The sequence below is a fragment of the Tympanuchus pallidicinctus genome, unplaced genomic scaffold, assembly GCF_026119805.1.
Source record: "Tympanuchus pallidicinctus isolate F22 unplaced genomic scaffold, pur_lepc_1.0 scaffold31, whole genome shotgun sequence".
NCBI lineage: Eukaryota > Metazoa > Chordata > Aves > Galliformes > Phasianidae > Tympanuchus > Tympanuchus pallidicinctus.
In genome coordinates this window covers 13,715,778-13,735,247 of record NW_026294749.1, presented here as the reverse complement: position 1 = coordinate 13,735,247, position 19,470 = coordinate 13,715,778, and the positions used below count along the sequence as shown (strand labels likewise).

Below are 19,470 nucleotides of genomic sequence, written 5' to 3'. Positions count from 1 at the left end.
CCTCTGATGTCGTGGGCCCACGCACTAAAATAGGAGGCATTACTTTCAGAGCACCCCTCATATGTTGATGTTTATTCTTTGCACGGTTTTATGTATCAGATTTAAATATTGCAAGAGGAACATATTTATACAGAATTATATTTTTGGAATCTCTGGGGTTGGTTTTCTTCAGCCATTAACCATTTATTAATCTATCCACATCATGCTTTATTCCTTTGCTAGATTATTTATCTGTCCGTGCTATCCCGATTTTTTTTTCTTGTTATTTTTGTTTAGGTGGTTTGATAATTTATTTGCACAAATTTGAATGTGCATGCCATTAGGATCTGACTGTAAAGCAAAGAGGCAAAACAGTTTCATCTTTGCTTACCCGGTGCACTTATTAAAACCTAATTGTTAAATAATTGAGGTAGATCTTGACATAGTTTTCCATGGAGTACTGTCCAGCATGATAAAAGCCTTCAGTGAATTCTACTATTTCTTGCTCTTGTTTTGATTTCTTTTTCATCTTGGTCTAAAAAAAACCCCAACAAAACAAAACAGAAGAGCCTAGGAAGCTGCTACCTGCAGTATTTGCAACATTTGACATTTCTAATATTAGCTGTCAGCTGTACTGCCTACTTTGTTCTCTGTGGAATTTTCAACATGGCAAAAACTTTGCAAGATTATTTAATCTTGCAAGCTTACTTTTTTTCTCCCTAGTACATCGAGAAATCTTTTTGTGATTATTGCACATGAACAATTTGAGCAAAGCGTGTCTTGATCTTACCTGCAATGGCTAAACATATCCTAAGCAGAGACTTTTAACCATATTGTAAAGGGGTCCAGGCACTGTCTGGTGCAGAGCACACTAGGCAAAATCTTATCACCACTGCAGTCACTGCAAGAATTCTGACATTAGGCAAAATAGAACCACCATTATAACGGGGTTAATGTGCTTAATAAGCATGACGAGAAGTTTCACGGGATCACAACATTGATTCCCTCTTTCCATATCTTTGTTTCTGTTAATTTAAAATTACTACTACTCGATCTTTAAAACAAATAAACTTGAAGGGGGATCATATACTACTAGTTTGTACTATTTTTTTTTTTTTTTCAGGAAAGGGAAACAAATTATATATATATATGCAATATATTTTTACACTGTTTATTAATTTTAGGAAGTATTAAATGTATCACTTTATCAGTGTGAGTGTCATAGTAATGACAATGCTATGGATGTTTTAAACGTTCCAGACTTGTCTCATTAAATTCTAAGAGAGTATTAACAAAGGAAAATCTATTTTGTCTCCAATGTTACTATCAAAGTTTTTGGGAAAAAAGTTGAAGTACAGCAATTTGAATAGCACTGTAAAAGCTTGGCTTGGGAAGTTGTAGTGAAATCCATACTGTAAACACCATTTTTTAAAGCAGGAGTTCTCATAAAGTATGTTACTGCTGTTGACTGACTGTTTAAATTTGTATCTTTAGTTGGTAAAGTGATCAATAAATGTGTTACTACATCGTTTTCTGGTTTTCTTGAAGTAAATTATGCTTGCTGTTGAACTTCGTTGCAACAATTATTTTACAGTGTAGATGTTAAGCAAATTGCTAATGAATGTATAAATTAAAAATATATATTCATGAACAGCTAATTCTCTGACTATTAGCAGATTTTTTGGTTTTTTTTTGCACCACTTATTTTCCTAGTTTTAGTACTAAAGCTAGTCATTGGCATTGTGGCTAAAGAGGAACAAGAGCCTGCCTGCTGTGCTCGTAAAGATTTGCACTAGCAGAGGCGATCCACTTGTTGCTGTTGCCACTGCTATATCACACCACTCATTGCCTCACTGTGCTAACATCCACTGCTTGGTTTTCATGAACGTTTGGCAATTTTTTCTGCGTGGAGGAAGTCAGTCTCACATTTTTGCTTCATACGCTTTTCCATGTCGTACATCTTTTGTTGGATGCATCTCTGCTACCATCTGCAGCATGGCAAAAAAATATACAGTGTCGTCAGGAAGGTTCAGCTTCTACTGCCGTATCACAAACATCCACATCTGATTTAGTGGACCCACATAATAAAATAGGAGACTTTTGGAGTAGCCCTAATAAATGGAAATAAAACAAAGGCAGCTGTTTAGGTAGAAAGGGATAAACTAGTACAAGAAAACTGAAGGATAATGGGCTTGTTGCTGGTCTGTACACTTGTGGAGCCGTGCCCTTGATCTAGCTGTACTGTCTTAGTAAATTCGGTTCCTGGCTGAGGCAACTGTATTCTGTGTACATACATGCATATTGATGTGTAATTGCCAAAAGCTGGCACAGATCACAGAGGTGCTTGTGCTGCCAGCAAATGAGTGAGTTACATGTCAGTTAGCAGCTACAGTACTGGTTGCAGATGTAAAATCATATTGCCAGTTTGCATGGATTCACACAAATCTAGATCAACCTAAATGGTGGCCACTTGCTACATTAAAAATATATTAAAAAAAAAAAAAGAAAAAAAGTTTACCTCTGTACATCTTTATTTTATTACCATCATAACGTGAAAACTTAATTGCACTCATAAGTAACAAAATAATCCATATTGTGCCATCATAACTTCTTATTTAGAGAAAATATCAATCCCAAAAAGACACTAATTACGGTAACTTTTCATCATAGCTTTTCATCTGGTCTGGATAAAGTCAGCAGCAAACAAGTAGTTCCCAATCTTGTCTATAGGTAGTTTATTGCCTACGGTAATGTAGATTATTTAGGGACACAAGAATCAAAAAGCACGCAAAAGCTGAATTGATTAGGAGCACAAAGAATTATGTTTTCTTATACTACCTGATAGTAATGTAGGCCTGCATAACTGTTGGATTAGAGTTAGTCTTCAGAAGTGTCCACCTTTTTAGTTATTCTGGATGCATCAACCTGAAGAGCATAGGAAGAATTTTTGCTTCCTGTAGAAAATCTAGACTCATCTTCCCCCTGAATGGAGATACAAAAGGGAATATCATGCGTTTGTGGAGAAGCATATAGTTTCAGATTGAAAAGTAGCCTTTTCATTCATTGCACAGCATTTGAAACGAGTTTCGTTGTGGAAGACACAATCCAAACCATTCAGGATCAGCTAATAAATGAGGAAATGTGCAACAATTTTATGTAGCTCTTCACTTCTACTTATGAATGAAGGGAAAATTTTTGTTTGTTTGTTTACTTTTGTTTTCTTATTTTCAGAAAGGTCATTGTGGAACTTCTTGTTTTCTCCTTCCCCTCTGTTTTTAGTTCATGGCCAACTAGAAGTACAAAGTCTTTGAGGGCCTATTCATTCTCGTTTAAAACTAGAAGGAAAATTCAAAGTAAGGCAGACTTGAATCATTATTAGTCATGGAAGATGAGCTGACAGGGAAGGAGAATGCTCTGGCTGAACAGAGACATTTGGATGGAACTTGGGAACAAAAAGAAAGTTTATCATCTTTGGAAGAGGGAGCAAATAACTTACGAGGACTACAAGTATGTTGTGATGCTGTGCAGGGAGAAAATTAGGCCAAAGCCCAGTTGAACTGAACTTGGCCACTGAAGTGAAATACAACAATAATTTTTTCTATAAATAAATCAACAGTAAGAGGAGGGCAAAGGAGAATCTCCATCCCTTGTTGGACATGGAGGGGAACTCGGTGACCAAGGATCAGGATAAGGCTGGGGTACTAAATGTCTTCTTTGCCTCAGTCTTAGTAAGAGTAGTTACTCCCTGGGAACACAGCCCCCTGCTCTGGCAGATAGGGATGGGGAACAGAGCAGGCTCTGCATAATCCATGATGAGATGGTTTTGAACGTTCTCTGAAAGCTGGACACTCACAAGTTCATGGAATCTGATGTTTTGTACCCTAGAATACTGAGGGAGTTGGCAGATATGGTTGCCAAGCCACTCTCCATCATCCTTCAGCAGTCCTGGCTAACTGGGGATGTCCTGGGGACTGACAGATGTGGCACCCATCTTCAAAAAGGACCAGAAAGATGATTCTGGTACCTACAGACCTGTCAGTCTCACCTCAGTGCCAGGAAAAGTCATGGAATGGATAATCTTGGGAGATGTTATATGGATCAATTAAAAATCAACCAGGAGATCAGGCCCAGTCAGCATGGGTTCATGAATGGTAGATCCTGACTGACAAACCTGATTTCATTCTATGACAACGTGATCTGCCTACTCAGTGAAGGTAAGGCTATCAGTGTGGTCTACCTGGGCTTCAGTAAAGCCTTTGGCACTGTCCCCAACAGCATCTTCACAGATGACCTGGCTGCCCACGGTTTGGATGGGCATATGCTCCACTGGGTGAAACACTGGCTGAATGGCTGGGCCCAAAGAGTTGTGGTCAATGGGGTTAAATCCAATTGGTGGCCAGTTGGTGGCCAGTCACAAGTGGAATCTCCCAGGGCTTGGTATTAGGACCACTGCTATTCAACATTTTTATTAATGATCTTGATGTGGGGATTGAGTGCACCCTTCAGTAAGTTTACAGATGACAACCAAGTTGGAAGGGAGTGTTGATCTGCCAGAGGGGAGGAAGGTACTACAGAGGGACGTGGATAGGCTGGAACAATGGGCCAAATCGTATGAGTTTCAACAGGGCCAAGTGTTGGGTCCTGCATTTTCCTCATAACAACCCCAGGCAACCGTAGGCCTGGGGAGGAGTGGCTGGAAAGCAGCCTGACACCAAAGGGACCTTGGTGTACTGATGGACAGTGGGCTGAACATGAGCCAGCAGTGTGCCCAGGTGGCCAAGAAGGCCAATGGCATCCTGGCTTGGATCAGGAATGCTGTGGTGAGCAGCACCAGGGAAGTCATCCTGCCCCTGGACTCGGCACTGGTGAGGCCTCACCTCCAGTGCTGTGTTCAGTTTTTGGCACCTCAGTACAGAAAGGACACTGAGGTGCTGGAGCAGGTCCAAAGGAGGGCAACAAGTGGCTCTGGGCAACCTGTTCTAGTGGTTGGCAGCCCTGCACACAGCAGGGGATTAAAACTAGATGATCATTGTGGTCCTTTTCAACCCATGCCATTCTATGATTCTAAGGCATATGAAGGGCTTGGAGAATATGCCTTATGAGGAGCAACTAAAGGAACTGGGGCTGTTCAGTCTAGGGAAGAGGAGGCTGAGGGAAGACCTTATTGCTCTCTTCCAATATCTGAAATGTGGTTGCAGTGAGAGTGGGGTTGGTCTCTTCCCACTAGTGACAGGTGACAGGATGAGGGGAAATGGCCTCAAGTTGCACCAGAGGAGGTTTAGATTGGATATCAGAAAAATCTTCTTTACAGAAAGGGTTGTTAAGCACTGGAATAAGATCCCCAGGGAGCTGGTTGAGTCACATCCCTGGATGTGTTTTAAAACTGTTTGATGTGGTGCTCAGGGGCATAATTTAGCAGTGGGTTATTAGAGTTAAGGTAGTATGGTTAGGTTGTGGTTGAACTTGATCTTGAAGGTCTTATAAACACTTAAAAATGGCAAAATCATATTTTTATTTTTAAAACTAATGGTCCATGAGTTAAAGTGGTTGTTTTGCAAAGAAAAATTGATGTCTTTTCACATGATAAAAGCGATTGTTGTTGGTGGGCAAGGATTTATTGTATCGTTGGCTGCTTTTTCCCCCCTGCTTTTTGGTGGTTAGCTCTTGTACATGGCTCTTGTACAGGTGAGTAGCCAAGCTCCTGAAATGCTTTCAGTCACTCAGATGTGGAACATGCTCTCCTGATCACAGCACCAAGCTGCTGGAGTTCAGGAAGAATCTGGACAATGCTTTCAGTAATATGGTCTGATGTTTGGGTGGTCCTTCGTGAAGCCAGAAGTTGGACTTGATGATCCTTATGGGTCCTTTCCACTCTGGGGTATTCTATGATTCTATGAGTAGAAACTCACTTTTAGAATCAGTGGCCATATCTTTACCTTATTTCACACCGAAAAATCTGAAAATTGGATCTTCAGATCTGAAATCTTTTTGTAGCCAATGAAGTCTCAAAACTTATGAATTATGATAATTCTTTGTATAGAATTACACAATCATAAAATTATAGAGTTCCTAGAGTTGGAAGGGACCTCTAAAGGTCATCTAGTCCAAATCCCTTGCAATGAAATAAGACATCCACAGCTAGACCATGTTGCTCAGAGCCTAATCCAGTCCCTCACTGCTCTCTCTGTAAAAGACTTTTTCCTTTTATCTAACCTAAATCTACCCTATTTTGATTTGAAACCATTTTCCCTGGTCCCATCATGACAGACACTTCTAAAGTCTGTCCTCTTCTTTCCTGTATCTTCCCTTTAGATACTGAAATCAGTTCATCTTGGACCTTCCCTTTTCTAGGATGAACAGCCCCTGTCCTCAAACGGGAGGTGTTCCTCTGGATGCACTTCAACAGATCCGTGCTATGCATGTCCTGAGAACTCCAGTGATAGGACAAGGGGAATGGTTTAAACTGAGACAGGGAGGTTTAGGTTGGATATGAGGAGGAAGTTTTTCCCCCAGAGGTGGTGAGGCACTGGCACAGGTTGCCCAAGGAGGCTGTGGATGCCCCATCCCTGCAGGCATTCAAGGCCAGGCTGGATGTGGCTCTGGGCAGCCTGGGCTGCTGGTTGGTGACCTGCACACAGCAGGGGTTGCAACTGGATGAGCATGGAGCTCCTTTGCAACCCAGGCCGTTCTGTGATTCTAGGATTCTAGGATTCACAGAATCCACAGAATTCACAGATTCTATACTGATGTTATCTTTTATCTGCTTTTTCTGTCTTCTTTTTCTCTATTCTTTTTTACTTTGTCACTTCCTTTTCTCCTTTTCATCTCTCTCTCTCTCTCTCTCTCTTTTGACTGGATTCAAGGCGGGAATCTATTTCCTCTTCTTTCTGTCTCTCTTTTTACAGTCCCTGACTCCTTTCTGGTACATAAGGGTAGTATCCTTACAGCTGTTGAATATTGCTACAAGTTTTGTGGAGCATTTTTCTGTTGTAATTCTGTTGAGTTTTAAATTGCTTTGAGATTTCACAGAATCACAGAATCACAGAATGGCCAGGGCTGGAAGGAACCTCAAGGATCATGAATCTCCAACCCCCCTGCCACATGCAGGGCCACCAACCTCAATGTTTAATGCTAAACCAGGCTGCCCAGGGCCCCTGTTTATAATATTGTTGCAAGTTTTGCCAAGCCACTATCGATTGTAATTCTACTGAGTTTTAAGTCAACGTGTGATTTGTTTTAACCTCTTGAGCAATTGTTTCTTTTGGTTTCCACACTGAGAAATAAAAGGTTGATGTCAGCCAGCCCACACAGTGGGGACAGGATAGTGGTCACTCACTGTCATCTGGTACTTCAGCTGCTGTAACCTCAAGGTCACTAATTCATATCTTCAGAGCCTCTGCTGATGCTACCATCTGCATTGTGAAGAAGTAAAAATTCTGAGGCTGACTGCTGTGAATTCTTTCTTCACTGTTGTTGTTCCCAGGAACAAGACTCAATGGGAGCAGTCAATGCCACATAACTGAACTGTATTAGGACACCAGTAGCTGGACAAACGTAAAGATATCCAAATACTATGGAATCTGCTGTTGAAAAAAGCTGTCAGAGGTCAAGTTGGAGAGTAGACGTAATATGCAGCACTGTACACATATGCATAGCCATGTGTTACGTGCAGTTGATTACAATGTCTTGGTATCTTAGAAGCAACATTTATCAACTGTTCTGAAATTGAACAGAACAAATTTTGTTTTGTTTATAACTATCAGTAATCTACACACAAGGTAACAGCCACTGATGCTGTTCTTGAAACAGTTTTTGTATGTTATAGACCATTAGGGGCTTTTTTTTTCCCCCCACAGAAAGAATACTGTACTCTATTTTTCTGGCAGTGTAATTTCTATGGTTTTGTAATTTCTCCAATAGATGGCAGTAGTTACTTATTGGCTGATAAATGAACACTGTATTACAATATGCAAACACAAAGCAGTCATGACCAAATATACCAAATATGTATATATATGGGCTTAACAAATAATTCATACATATTTTTGTATGTTTCACGTCATTTGTTTTGTATATTTGAACATAAAATTCTTTCTGAATATCTTCCTTTTTTTTCTTTTTTTCTTTTTTCTTTTTTTTTTCCCCACAGAATTGTGACATTATAAAACCAAGAAAACAGGGTGACCCGAGATTAATGACAAATTTACCTGAAGGTAGGCTACTGGAAGTACCTATATTGCAGATACCTTAACTGTCTGACATTAGCTGATGAAGAATCTGTTGAATTTTATGACAGGGAATTAGCAGAAGTGAATATGTGACACCAAGTCTTCTTTTATCATTAAACATGAAAAGGTCAGATGAAACTTCATCTTCAAGCACTCATAAAGCTTCTATGATTCTACCCTCCAAGCTGAAAAGTGGACTCAAAAAGGAAAGATTTTTGACTATAGCACTTCTTATAGATGAAATTTGGAGGCTATACTACAGTTTCTTGGCTTCATAGACATACTGTACTACCTACAGTTATTTTGCTCTCAGTTTACTTTTTACATCAGCACACCTCTCTGCAGCTCCTGAGATCAATTTGTGTATTTTTGGATGGGAGAGCAGTACCAAACTGTCATTGAGCTGTATAAGCATTTGTCTGAAGTCTTTTATGCAGTTATGCCTAATCATAAAGACTTCACAAACTTAAGCTATGCCTGCGATGTTTCACCTGCTGAATAAAGTGTTGTCATGCTTAATATACTGGGGTGCTTAAAGTACAGCATTTTTTCACCAGAATGATATGTGTTTAATGCAGTTTTATAAGCAAGCACCATGGTTGGTGTGCAGATGGAGGAATGTATGGGATGATTTCCTGTGTTGCAGAAATAAAATTGAGTTCTGATTTTGCTAAATTAGTGCTTTTGGGGTGAAAATTACCATGGTCTGCTATTGCTGTGAAAAGCTGAATGTTGTCTTGCTAACTCGGTAGTCTCATTAACACAAACATAGGATTGGCTGGCATAATAAATCTCAGAAGCCCAAACAGAGATATGGAGAACCAGAAGACACTGAAAAACACTGAAGATCAACCTCAAACATAGGTATGGTTCAAAATCTAATATGAGAAATTGATACAAAAAAATATAGCTTTAGTATTTGTGAATGAGGAGATCTAAATAACCTAATGCCAGCCCTTCCTTGTTTCATGAATTCAAAGCGAGTTTCCAACCACCCTGGCTGTTACTGAGTTTTCCTGCATGCTACTTGTTATCACTTACCTACTTCTATTTCTCTAAGTGCATATAAACACGTGAATTTACTGTGTTCCACTATGTGCCCCCTGTCACGGTGTTTTATCTCCTCGCTTCTGCCTGCTGGACTCTTTATCCTCTGAAAAGGACGACATCCAGGTGACTGTTTGAAAGAAACATGCAAGTGATTACTTTGAGTGAAAAAACATGCATGGCTCTCTGCTTTTCCTTACTACACTGTCATTATGTGGCTTCACAATATCTGTAGGGAGAGCCAGGATGGCAGTGGTCATTCTGTACTCCACATTGGCTGGGCAACCTGTTTTTACTGTGAGGTTTCATGTCACACCTAGGGAGTGGTGATGAATGCGAGAAGAAAACTTTTTCCTCTTTTTGCCTTGTAGCTGTAATGAAGAAGAAAGGATGGGGAGGGAGAAAGGCAGCAAATGATGATCAGGGAGCAAACAGCATTCTTGAAATAGACAGTAAGGTAGTCTCTTGAATGTTCACAATGTCCTGAAAGCCTAGTCCAAAATTTTTATATAAGCAGTATTAATTTTGCGGTGTTGCTATTTGTCAGAAAGAAGAGTTGACTTTTTCTTCTCATACTTTTGGGCCGCAGATTCTCCTTTTATATCATCACCATGTGTTCAAAGACTCCAAAATAATAAGGAATCCTCTAAGCAATACAAGTACTGCGTAACAAAGTATGTCTCTGTAATGTATCTTCTTTCAGTGTTTCAGTGTTTCAGATGTGCCATTATACAAGTCTTGTTCTTTTCTATGCTTCTCCTTACTGCAGGTGGGTTTTCTACACAAATATTGAACAACAACATAGCATTTTCTGCTTGTGATCTTTGGAGGATAGCATAAAAAGCCTACACATCCGCACAGTTGATAGCCTTCTTTGATTTAGAGAATGTCAGATATGTAAAGCCATTTGTGGTTATCAACACGTAGATATAACAAACAGCACTTGTATCTAAGGGCTTTCCTGCTGTTCTTGGATAGAGACACTTATGACAGTCTTAATGTTTGAGCTTCTTGTATGACAAATTAATTAGTAATTACCAGGGCAATAAAACAACTCCTGTCACATGTTTGTTTGCCTTGATGTAGTCCTCACACATGTGAGGCAATACATACAACTACAGGACAAATTAAGCACACTGTTCTAAGACAGTGAATTTTGATATCCTACAGTTCTGCTGTGATGCCACTGCTGTCTTTCAGCCCACTAGCAAGTAGTATTTGAGTCCATGGCCACTGCTCTCTTTTGCAGGTAACCCTAATTCACAAGTTACTCGCCGCTTTGTTTGCATTTGCTACAACATCCTGTCCTCATCACAATTTACTCCAAACGACCTAGATTTACTTTGGAAGAGAAATAGGATAATAATCATGTAAGTGTGACAGAAGCAAGGTTGGGTTACTGGTGGGCAACATCTTGCATTAAGTTGTATTTGGAAAAGGTGAAGGTAAATATAACAGGGTAGACCAAATAGCTTTGACTCCTGACCAGAGGTCAGCTCTCCCATCTTGTAGGTCCTTTCCAACCTTGTGATTCCATGATTCTATGATTCTATAATTCTATGACTTGCTGCAATAACTAACTGATTTGAAAGTTTAAGGAAAAAGTTAACTCTCCACATTCTATAGGCTTCTTGTCCATGTAGAATTTGGTCTAAAAATTTTCTGGTTAGGGGTTAGAGCTTCATTTTAAGTGTTAACAGTGTATAGAAAACTTCAGCTTGGATGATTGTAAACTATGGAAACTAATTTAACTGCTATTTTGAAATAAACTCACTGATCAAATAAAGCATTCAAAATGTGTCATATTTGCTTGTTTGGAGATTGAATAATTAGCCTTTGTCTGTGACCACAGCCAAATTACAAAATCAGATTCAGATAAGGTTTAGGATTCGAGATCTGTGTTCTGTTTAGTGAAGGCAGAACTTTTCTTTGCATTGTTTTGTTAGCTGAGATGCATGCACCCAGTGGCACATCATATGTGATGGCAGAGTTGATGATCACAAGTACCTGATGTGATGCTTTCTGCCTGGGATAGAGAGAGTTCTTTTTTGGTACATCTTGGGGCGTCTTGACCCAGTCTCCTTGTTTCAGAAGGTGAGGCATCTTGCAGACACGACCTGGAAGAGCTTCCTTTACTTGTGAATGGACTGATCTTACATGTTTTATCAGGACCTCACAACATTTAATACTGAATCATAGGTCAAGTTTATGAAACGCTTCAGGTGTAGAATAAGGAAGATATATTGGAATTTCATAAGGAGAGAGATGATGTTTCCCATTTGCTGTACTTCACGTATGCATCAATGCTAGCAGCAATGCCTCTGTCCTTTTCAGTTCTTTTTTTTTATATTTTAGCTGAATTCCATGCCAAGTCAGAGTTTCTTCTTTCTACTGCACCTCTGGATTGAGGATGGTCGATGCAGTGCAAATGCTGACTAATGGTTAAATCTTTGTAATTATTCTTAATCACTTGGTTCATGAAATGAAAGACTCAATCGCTACATGAAGTAAGAGAAACACCAAATCAAGATATTAAGGCTCTCTTAAGAGTTTCTTGGCAGCTGCAGTGGCACCAGAATGTTAGCAGGAATAAGCCTCAGCTTATCTCATCCTGATATGTCAAAAATTACAAATATGTATTCTAGGGAAGAACACATAGGCATTTGGATGGAATCTGTTTCACAAGTGTGTAACACAGTGTTGCACAGCAGCAAGGTAGGGTGAAATAGAAGGTGGACATTCAGAGAGTATCATAACAAACCTGGATTTAATTGGCAGCTATAGAGGATTCAAAAGTCCTTTGCAATTGCAAGCGCATTGCTTTGCAACAATAAAAATTCAGGAGAACGTGAATCAGATCCAGAGACACAAATAAGAACAAAACCCGTATCCTAAGGGCCAGAAAAGTCTGTGGTCCTGACAGAATGTGGTCTGGTCACTTCCTTCTGTGATATCATCATAAGGAGTAACACAGGCCTAACTTTTTAACAACTAAAAGGGATAGAAGGACTTGTGAAAGAGCTTCCACTTAATAACTGTTCTTAATACTGGAATCTACAGAGGTAAGAAACCCATGCTACTCTGTAAGCTGACCAAAATTTTGTGTGACATCAAAAGCAAAGCATGAATAGGTACTTGCAGATTGATCTTGAGTCAGAATACAGGCATAGGTGAGAACAACACCAGCAATAGAATGAGCTACAGCTGAGGTGTGTACAAACACTATAGAGTCCATTTCTTTCTGCTGGAAGGGTGGTCATGGTAACTGCACAAAGGCACAAGGAGGGTTCTCTCTGCAAGTCCCATATTTTTGATCCTTTTTGTCCTGAAAGACAAGGAAAATAGGCTATCAAGTTGCAAGGGAATAGAGAAGAAAATAGAGTAAAGATTCACAACTGTGAAATAAATCGCAGTTGCTGGAATACAAGAGAGGACATTAACAGAATTAAGTACTGCAGGCAAGGTTGATAAAACAACAGCATTAACTGCACAGAGATCTTGGACAAACTGGAAGATACTGTTTCCTGGTTTCTTAACAGGTAAAAAGAGAGTATTTACAATAGCTGTGAGTATAAATAATACCTTGCTGCAAAAGGGGATAAATGACTGATTGGACGCCATACTCAATCTGCTTTGAAATTGGGTTCTGAAGAACATACAACAGAGATTTAGATAATAATAATTTTACCACCACATATGAATACTCCCCACTACTTTATGATCAAGATGAGCAACATCTTATCATTCATAATTTTTATGCTGATCCCATCTGAACTTATTTGTCTAAGGATTTTACATTGTACTCATCATGGAGCATGTGAGCTAGTATAATGCTGTGGAAAAGACAGAATTCCTTGTATTCCATGGACTGATTGTGTGCGAAACATTATTAAGTTAAAATGAGAGCTAAAAATCCACCCTTGGTGCAGGAATTCTATAAGAATGTTTGCTTATCAGTAACTTGAAAAGTTCATCCTTCTTGTTTTTCTTTTCCCTTTAAAAAAATCACTCTGTGTCAGTTCTGAGTACTTTTGTGTTACAAAAATACTGGTTGTTTATGTCATGATGGCCCTAATGTGTAGAAATTTAATGATCAATCTTTAGTGGCAACAATCTCTACCAAGTTTTCCAGAGTTTTCCTGTAATCTTATTTTATGTGAAGAAGAGACATTCACATACCAAAGCACTACATTGCATGACTGACAAATAAATATGGTCCATGACTGATTGGGAGGCAGTGAAACCTACTTTACTGGATCTGCATTTCCCATATTGTCTCCTGCATCCTGTTATAGTATTTTTCAGTAGATGGAAGCAATCAGTACTTTACATCACACGTATGCATATTATATCCTTTACAACCCACTGCCCACATGCTGCCACATAAAAATACAGTCAGATGCCGTCAAATGATTATGCAAAATAAAATTGATATCATTTCTCCTTCACTGTCAAGATCTTTGGAGGTTCTTTTGGTTGGGACAGGAACTTGCAATGATTTTTATGCCAGAGCAACTGCCTTGTTCCTCCTGTCTTTGCAAACATAATCTTCCCTATTCCCTATCTGATTTCAGCTGTTTCTTAAGCAAAGAGAATTCATTTTAAATAGTTTACAGATCAATGTTGACTTCCAGGGCTGTGCATATCAGTTTATGCAGGCAAAAATAACTCGCCTAACAAAAGTTAAAGATTTAGTGAAAAAGAATGAAGGAACTTTTGCCTCAGTTGCAGTGAGATTGATCGCTTTGTCAGCGAAGAAACAGCTGAGACAGCTTGGTGATACCAACTCCTGAAGAGAATAGGATTGACTGGTCACTGCTCAGTGACTTGCATTCTTTCAGGGGTAATGAAAATTCCTCCTTTTTTGTTTCACCACAGAAATGATTATAATTTCATTTAAAATAAAAATACTTGAAATAGTCGAATAACTCACCTTGCAAAATCTAAAAGCAGCCAAAGAATTCTGCTTAATCACTAAACTAATATTTTTCTTTGTGAGTATCACATTTTCACAGTGTTGCAACAGAGAAGTACATCAGAGTTACAATGTTTAGTTTCTCTATAGTCTCTAGACTGGGCCCTGCGACAATGTCCTCGAGGAGTTAATTGATTCAGGTAATAAAACCAAATCTATTTCATTGTTCAGTACCTACAAAGGGGAAGATGTATTATGAGCAGTTGAAGTCCCTTGTTTTGTTCATCCTAGAAGAGACTGAAGGCAGACCTCATGGTGGCTTACATCCTCCTCACAAGGAGGAATGTGGGGGCAGGCACCGATCTCCTCACTCAGTGACCAGTGATAGAACCCGAGGGAATGGCACAAAGCTGTGACAGGAGGTTCAGGCTGGATATCTGGAGAAGGTTCTTCCCTGAGAGAGAGACAGGGCACTGCAAAGATCTCCTCGAGGAAGTGCTCACAGCACTGACCTTGCTGGAGGTCAGCAAGTATCTGGCAATGCCCTCAGACATGCGGTCTGATTTTTGGATGGTCCTGCGTGGAGCCAGGAGTTGTTCCCAATGATGTTATGGGTCCCTTTTAACTTGGGATATTCTCTGATTCTAAAATAGAAAATGCCTAAATATCAGTAACAGGAAACTGCTGTTGTGCAAACACTGTTACATCATCTGCAGCAACAAAGATGTAGGAAATACCATCTCACTCACGTGCACACATGGACGCAGACACATCCCCTTGTGTTACATTTTAAGAGATCCTAGCAATCTTGCTATTTTGGCTCAATTTGATTCACTTACATGCTTTGAATAGCTTGCGGGAAATCCTTTCTCTGTGTTTACATACCTTTTTTTATGTTTACTTCATGCAAACTGAGAACAATGGTGGCTTTTTTTTAAATGCTTTTTATCTTCTGGGATTGTTAGATGTCTTACAGTTCTGCTGTCACTAGGTCACCTAACAGTTTAGCTTTCCCCAGTAGTGTGGAGTGTAACAGAATAACTGCTTTGAAACTTGAAGTCACACTTCAAAGGTATTTACTTATTAAAGCTGACTGTAGTGTTGCAATTTTTTAGATTAGGTAAATCCAATTCTCCTTTTAAATCATTTTTTTTAGCTGCTATAGAAACACAGAATAACAGAATTGCTCAGGATGGATAAGTCCTTCAAGATCATCAAGTCCAACCACAACCTAACCATACTACCCTATCAACCCTCTCCTAAATCATGTCCCTGAGTGCCACATCCGAATGGTTTTTAAACACATCCAGGAATGGTGACTCAACCACTTCCCTTGGGAACCTATTCCAGTGCTTAACAGCACTTTATCTAAAGAAGTGTTTCCTAATATCCAGCCTAAACTTACCCTGGTGCCACTTAAAGCCATTTCCCCTCCTCCTGTCACCAGTGAGAAGAGACCAGCCCCACTCTCGCTGTAAGCACCTTTCAGATATTGGAAGAGAGCAATTAGGTCTCCTCTCATCCTCCTCTTCCCCAGACTGAACAGCCCCACTTCCTTCAGTCTCTCCTCATAAGCCATATTCTCCAAGCCCTTCACCAGCCTTGTTGCCCTTCTTTGGACCTGCTCCAGCATCTCAGTGTCCTTCTGTACTGAGCTGCCCCAAACTGAACACAGCACTTGAGCTGAAGCCTCACCAGTGCCGAGTCCAGGGGCAGGATGACTTCCCTGGTGCTGCTCACCACAGCATTCCTGATCCAAGCCAGGATGCCATTGGCCTTCTTGGCCACCTGGGCACACTACTGGCTCATGTTCAGCCCACTGTCCATCACTACACCAAGGCCCCTTTCCTTCAGGCTGCTTTCCAGCCACTCCTCCCCAGGCCTACGGTTGCCTGGGGTTGATGTGAGGAAAATGCAGGACCTGACAGTTGGCCCTGTTGAAACTCATACCGTTTACGTTGGCCCATTGATCCAAATCATTTTAGCTGCTTTACCTAAGGTACACTGTATTTTCAATCCTTGCCTCTGGCCAACCAGTGTCCTGTCACACAGCCAGTATTCATTTAAGTGACAGAGAGATGCTTCTGCGTTGCACATAACTTCAAGACCACAGGTATGCCCTTTCTACAGTCATCTCTGCATAGGGCCTTTAATTTCAAAAGCAATGTCTAGGGCAGGGAGCAAGACTGATCTGGTCTTAACTTATTTTTTGAGGTATTCAGTCAGTCTAGGTAATCCACTATCTCATTATATCTTGATTTTCAAGTTGTAATGCTTGAGAACTTTTTCCAGAATGCATGCAAAAGTTCCACAGAAGATGTAAGTAAGAATGTTGTTTAACTTCTCATTTTATGGAAAGCTTGTGTCTGAATATTCTCATCAGATTCAACAGTCACAGACACACTTCATTCTAGAGACTTCATAGTTTGTCTTCAGTAAAATATAGGCATAAATAGAGACAGAGACATCACTCAGATACTTAGATTGTTTATTATAGAATCATAGAATGGCCTGGGTTGAAAAGGACCACAATGATCATCAGTTCCAACCCCCTGCTGTGTGCAGGTCACCAACCAGCAGCCCAGGCTGCCCAGAGCCACATCCAGCCTGGCCTTGAATGCCTCCAGGGATGGGGCATCCACAGCCTCCTTGGGCAACCTGTGCCAGTGCCTCACCACCCTCCTGGGGGAAAAAATTCCTCCTAATATCCAACCTAAACCCCCCCCGTATCAGTTTAAAACCATTCCCCTTGTCCTATTGCCATCTACCCTTGTAAGCAGTCTAATAAGTAAAATAAAATCTATGTGTACTTCCCATCAACAGACAAATGTCTATCCGCTTCCAGGAAATCAGGATTTTATCCATCATCTATGATTCTATAGATATGGCACACAGGGACACGGTTGAGTGGTCATGGTGATGATGGGTTGAGAGTTTTGAGAGGTTTTTTCTAACTTTAATGATTCAACAATTTTACAATTCTCTCAGGCACAGTGGTTACTTGGGAAGACAAGCACCATACATTCCTTTGTTTCTCACTCTTCTTTCCCTCCCCCCCCAGCTTTCATTGCTGAGCACTTTCCCATGTGGTCAAATCGGTTCTTATATCCTGGAACTCCCCGCTTATTGTATGCTCCCAGTCTGATGCTGGTGAAGCATGAAGAACAGAGGACTTGACTTTGTGTAATAACTAAAACACTGCTGTGTTATCAATGTTGTTTTCTTAACTATCTACAAAATATACTGATATAAAAGATACTATGAAGAAAATTAATTCTGTTCCATATAGAGTCCATATGATCTCCAATCCTTTTCCTGTATCATTTATTTTATGCAGAATTCCCACACTAACTCATAACTACCCTCCCCTTCATGTTATTTTATACAGAGAGACCATTACCTTAATCTGTGGTCCATCTCTGTGAAAAGTCCATAGAACATCTGCATGTGCATTGACTTCATTAAGTACATGACTTCTGTTCTGACTCTATGTATATTTATGCACCATTATGTACCATTATGATGCCTTGTTGTGGGGCTTGTTCACTGTCAGTTTGAGCAATTCCTGTTACAGTACATCCTTTGGAGCAGGCCATAGAATTTAACATTTCCTTTGCTTGCCCCTGGCTGCAGGATGAACTTTTTAACAGACAGAAGTCTGTACGAAGGTATACCTGCTCTGGCATGGCCTTTTCCATCAGTCACATACCCTTCAAAGGCATATCTGTTGTGGTACAGGTTCATCCTTGGCCAAAGATATTTCATGGCGTATCTCCTCCTGCTCAGATTTATCTACAAGTAACAGTCCCTTCAACACTGGAACACAATTCACATTGGTGTTTCACCTTTTCCAGAATTGTAGGAGATGAACAGTAGCAGTGCTTTGATCAACTTCTAGCCCAAGTACTTGGCTACTGCTGTGAACAAAATTTTTTCAAGCAAGATAGAATGCTAAGGAATTAAGTAAACAGTACAATAAAAAGCAACTACTAAAAAGCAGTAAGTACAGTAAGGCAAGAAAACCACATGGTAAGTGCAGGATCCTGTGAGTTTATTGCTAAACATCTCTAGCAGCTACAAATTCAGACTAGCACAGTCCAATCAGTTTTGAACCCTTTGATCTCCATGTTTGGTACCAAAAAAGACGATTGTGGTTTAGTTCTGGTAGGCAGCTGTGCTCCTCACAGCCCCTTGCTCACACACAGCCCACCCCCACCCTTCAGAAAGGTGAAAGTGAGAATTCTTGTGGGTTAAAGATAGCTTAACAAAGCAAATGCTGTGCATGTAAGCAAAGCAAAATAAGGAAATCATTCTCTACTTCCTATTTGTAGGCAGATGTTTAGTCATTTCCAGAGAAGCAGGGCTAGCTACTTTGGAAGGCTCACATCATAACTCCAAATAAACCCTTGCCACGATTCCCCTTTTACCATGGAGCATGATATGGGAAGGAATATGTCTTTGGACACCTGGAGTCAACTGTCCTAGCTATGTCTCCTCCTACCTCTTAGCTTTTTGTGTTCTTCCAGCCCAGCCTACTTACAGGTGGATCAACATGAGAAACAGAGAAGCCATGATGCTGGTTAATGCCTTTCAGGAAGAATTGAATTATCAGCTTATTATCAACACCGTTTTCATCACAAATAGAAAACACAGGATCGTACAAACTACAATGAAATAAACTAACTCTGTTCCAGCTCAAATTTACACAAGAGATCGAAGTGTAATATCAGACATTGTCTTTTATTGTATACTACTATGACAAAGCTTTAACACATCCTGCCATATTGTACTTCACATTCCATGCTCTTTGCTATTAAGTTCATCATAATTATTTCCAAGAATCAAAAGATTGTGTAAGCTAAGAAAAAGAACAAGTATGAGCAGTAAAAAGAACAAGAAAGCCCTCAAGTCTTGCATACGATTACAATAATGAACCAGCATCTTGTGGCATAAAAGGAGCTACACACCAAGATGGGATAAGCATTTTGGAATTTTGGAAACTATTCAAAATTTATATTCCTTAAACATAATTTGATACAGGACTGAAGCTCTGGAAGCAATAAGGATCTTCTCATCCACTTCATTTGGTCCAAATTTTCTTGAAGAAGAGATTCTGCAAGTTCGGTTATGTACTGAGATAGGAATTAGTGCACAAAACAGTTCAGAAGAGTGACACAGTCTAAAACTAGTGGCAGGTGCTTCAGCAGTATCAGGAAGAAGCTACAGAAGCCACTCTTAAAAGATTAATCTTACATTTGGGATAGAAGAGCATCTGAACTATTGCGAAGGAAAAAATACCAA

The 19,470-nt window shown here is 40.0% G+C and overlaps 1 protein-coding gene across 5 annotated transcripts in view; it reads left to right on the top strand.

The window, feature by feature from the left end:
• The window catches only part of TPPP (tubulin polymerization promoting protein), an 89,614-nt gene extending 78,555 nt beyond the window's left edge, over positions 1-11,059 (top strand). For 4 of the 5 annotated variants that reach the window (XM_052697713.1, XM_052697714.1, XM_052697710.1 and 1 more), the window contains one exon: positions 8,129-11,059. In XM_052697713.1, coding sequence (XP_052553673.1) covers positions 8,129-8,144 — 16 coding nt within the window. In that variant the 3' untranslated portion in view covers positions 8,145-11,059. The remainder of the gene's footprint in view (positions 1-8,128) is intronic. The other variant, XM_052697711.1, reaches the window with a different exon arrangement.
• The last annotated feature ends 8,411 nt before the right edge of the window (positions 11,060-19,470 follow it).